This window comes from Cicer arietinum, chromosome 6 (genome assembly GCF_000331145.2).
Source record: "Cicer arietinum cultivar CDC Frontier isolate Library 1 chromosome 6, Cicar.CDCFrontier_v2.0, whole genome shotgun sequence".
NCBI classification, from domain to species: domain Eukaryota; kingdom Viridiplantae; phylum Streptophyta; class Magnoliopsida; order Fabales; family Fabaceae; genus Cicer; species Cicer arietinum.
Genome location: NC_021165.2, coordinates 22,912,716 through 22,916,493, shown reverse-complemented (window position 1 = coordinate 22,916,493; position 3,778 = coordinate 22,912,716). Strand labels below are relative to the sequence as shown.

The 3,778-nt window shown below is 32.7% G+C and overlaps 1 protein-coding gene across 1 annotated transcript; it reads right to left on the bottom strand.

The window, feature by feature from the left end:
• On the bottom strand, positions 1–660 carry LOC101512876 (auxin-induced protein 6B-like). The gene has a single exon (XM_012717644.3). It carries the CDS (start codon positions 406–408, stop codon positions 127–129), a length of 282 nt encoding a protein of 93 aa, XP_012573098.1. The 5' UTR covers positions 409–660; the 3' UTR covers positions 1–126.
• Between the last annotated feature and the right edge of the window lie 3,118 nt (positions 661–3,778).

Below are 3,778 nucleotides of genomic sequence, written 5' to 3'. Positions count from 1 at the left end.
TGATAGCAATATTTCTCCATTTCCCATGAAAAGGGTAATAATTAATTACATGTCAAAAAGATGCCTAATATAAACAAAAAATGTGTCAACTAATCTAGTCTATGTCAGTATGCTACAGTGTAAGATTCATAGTCCTTTCAAGCAAGAAGTTACATGATGGAAGACATATTCGGTGCAAGGAATGGTGAGGCCACCCGTAGGATGATCATATCCAAACTCTTCCTCAGCTTGACTCAACAAGTCTTGAAATGAAGGTTGGTTCAAGTATGATACAGGCACTACAAACCGCTTTTGTTTCTCTCCAACATACACCGCAACATAGCCCTTTTTCACTTCTACAGATTTTGATGCTGCTTGTATAGCAGCTACGGATGACCTTCTGATGATACTAGTGAAACGAAAACCCATTGTTGTATGTGTAATTTGATGAGAAAAAATTATTTTAAAAAAGAATTGTAAGCAAGAACCAAGTTTTTGAAATTGGAATGTCTTGGATGTGAATGATTTGCGTTGGTTCTAAATGCTTGCATATATAGATAAAAGAAAATTGAGAAACCATTGGCTAGTTGAATGATTGGAGTAGAAGAGTATACTATAGGAGACAAGAGCATATACAAGTTCACATGGTATTGTCTTAGAGGACTTTTCTAAATATCAAATATCATAATAGATAATACAACTTCCACCTTATGTTAACAAATTAGGTAGGCAGGACCACAACATTGTGGTATGCAAATTTCATGGGGTTTAGCTGAATTAGTTGGCAGATGTAAATTAGCTGCATTGTCAATTTGAAGAAACATGTGAGATGTCTAAAGCATGTCTACCATTGGATAAGCTAGAGCAAATGCATGAAAAAACACCAGGTTTCTTTAACCATTGCACTCTCTTTAATTTCAAGGAGGTTATATGTTGGCCATTATTCATAATGTAGGGTATGTGCATGTTATCCCATTTAACTTCCTAATCCTTGAAAAAGACCTCTCTAAGACATTACCATGTGATCCATGTCACTAGGCCCTATTACAACACATCAAAATACATTCATTGGCTATGCAAAGCCCCTTAGCAACTATATATACACTATTCCTTGGGCTTTAAAACCAACACAAGTCTTTTGCATCCTAAATCATCACAATTCAAATATTTCTTTCTCATCCGATCCTTTGACATCATTGATTAGTATTTTTTTTGTGAAACATAAAAAAAACAATGGGTTTCCGCATAACAAGTATTATTAGAAGGGCATCATTTTCCAAAACCCAAGTATCTACCAAGGGATTTGAAATCCCAAAAGGCTATCTCGCAGTGTATGTTGGAGATAAAATGAAGCGATTCGTGATTCCTGTATCACACTTGAATCAACCATTATTTCAAGAATTACTACATCAAGCTGAACAAGAATTTGGATATAATCATCCAATGGGTGGTCTCACAATTCTAAGCAGTGAAGATGAATTTCTAAACCTCACTTCTCTATTGAATGAACTGTAAATCATGCTAATGGAGATTTAGATAGATTAACCAAATTTGTACAGAAAACATTTTCTTCAATTATGAAGAGTTTTCAATTTGTTTGTTCCATGTACATCATTCCTAGGGAAATAAAAAATGTTTCCTGAATGAGAATGTTATCACACAATGAATTCTAATATTATCTATATTTTTGCCATCACTTATCCAACATTAAGTTAATTATTATCAATTCAAAGCTAAAAGCTGGTGATTCAACGTCTCTTTATGCTTAAAGCGAAATTTTGAGGCAGAATTTTTTTAAAACATAAAAAATATTTCATTAAATTTATTGTTTATAATCAACTGTGTTAATTTTTCTTTCAAAAACAAATTATATTAATAGTTATTAAATGTTATATTATGAATGTTTTAATACAAATATTACGTAGCAATAATTATGTCAATTGATAATAATATGAATATTTTGTATTTGAGTAATCTTAGAAGTTGACTGTATTTTATACATGCTGTTGCTTTATATGATTGTGAAAAACATTAGAATAAAAGGGATAGTTGCAAAAAAATTTAAATTTGATAGGCTATTTATGGAAACAAAAGTTGAATGTAATGCTTGAAACTCAGACCAACCAAAGTCACAATGATAGAATCTAAATCAAGGAAAATAAGACACTTATTTATCAATACAAATAATACTTCTATATAATATATATAGAGGAAAAAAATTGGAAGAGAATTAAACTATTTCTTTAGTTGTTTTTCTTTTGGACAGAGACTATGATACTATATTTATTTTTAATTTTAGTTTGAATGTTATTTATACAAATTAAAAAAAATAAAAAAAAAAACAGTAAACTTTTATATTGTAATTGTATGTCTTTTTAAAATATTATTAACTATTTATCATTTTAAAAACGACAAATAAAAGTAGCTAAAAGAAGGAGAAGTTAAAAAGATAAAAGATTGAGAGAAAAAAATAGGTGAACTTGAATTTGGGCTCTTGTCTATGGCTTGAGTGGTTACGGCCCAACTAGATGAAGATTAGAAGTTTGGGATTTCTTTTTGCACTATTTTCTTTAATACACTTACTATTCATCTTTAACATTGCTCTTCTAAGAATTCTCTTTCAGAAAGTTAACTTCTATAAAACAATTACACCTTTTCAATTACACAGGATCCAGATGCACCCCTTTGTCTATTTAAAAAAAGTTTGTTCTTGGCTAGACTTAGGCTAACTCATAGGTAAGCATGGAAGATTCTCGAATTAGGGCATAACGACGGGACCAAGGGAATTTAAGGTGGGTGACCATCTGAACTCACTGACACATCTTTTCAATGTCACATGATGGCAATCATATCACAATATCAGCACACGGTGACAACTCTTATCATCTATCATTACGAATATGCTTTCGAGATCAGACAATGATTTGTGATATGAATCATCCAACTCACAACCCTAATGGATTTCTTTTTGAAATCATGGGGAATGTCGTAGAAAAGAACACCTGATGGAGAGAAACGATACACATTACTTTAACCATAAAACCTCTCACTCTAAGACACAAACTTACTTGATCGTCAGAATGTGTGTAGATACACCACTTGCGTCAAGGAATAATCGTTGTCATTACCAATGTAGAGCTGCAACATTTCCACCTCTACGACCATGAACTTTGGCCCAATTCAGATCAATGATGTTGTTTGTGGGAATCAACGACTACTATTTCATTGTCATTACTCAAAAACATTATTATTCATGGCCCTAAAAAAGGTTATAAGACCAAGAAAGAAGGCAAGTGAGATGGTCAAACCTTTTCAAACACCACCAAGGGATTGATCCATTTCTTCTCCACCACTAGTGTTGAACGACACTAAACTACAAGAGGTCACACTTCAATAGGCTTTGCCGCTCAACATCAACTAGAGTGGTGATGAATTCCTCTGTTACTTTATCATTTTTGTTTAAAGACAGTCATATCTCATTGACGAACAGAACGATGGTCTAGCTCATTTGGTAAATTGTCAAAATGAAGTTTAAGTAAGGATTCTAGTGGACAAAGACGCGACATTTTCCACCTCTTGGCCTTAGTGGTAAGAACCCTCCCACTGGAGATTTACTTTACTATTTCACCATTGACACCAATATTGACTTTCTCTATAGATGTTCACCAAGAAACCCTACACCAAAGAGACCCAAAAATCATCCTCACAGAGACAAAAAGTCATAAAAAGAAGATACAAAAGACATAGAGGAAGCAATTCTCTAACTCATCGAATGTGTCGTGTGTTAAGACAAAATCTC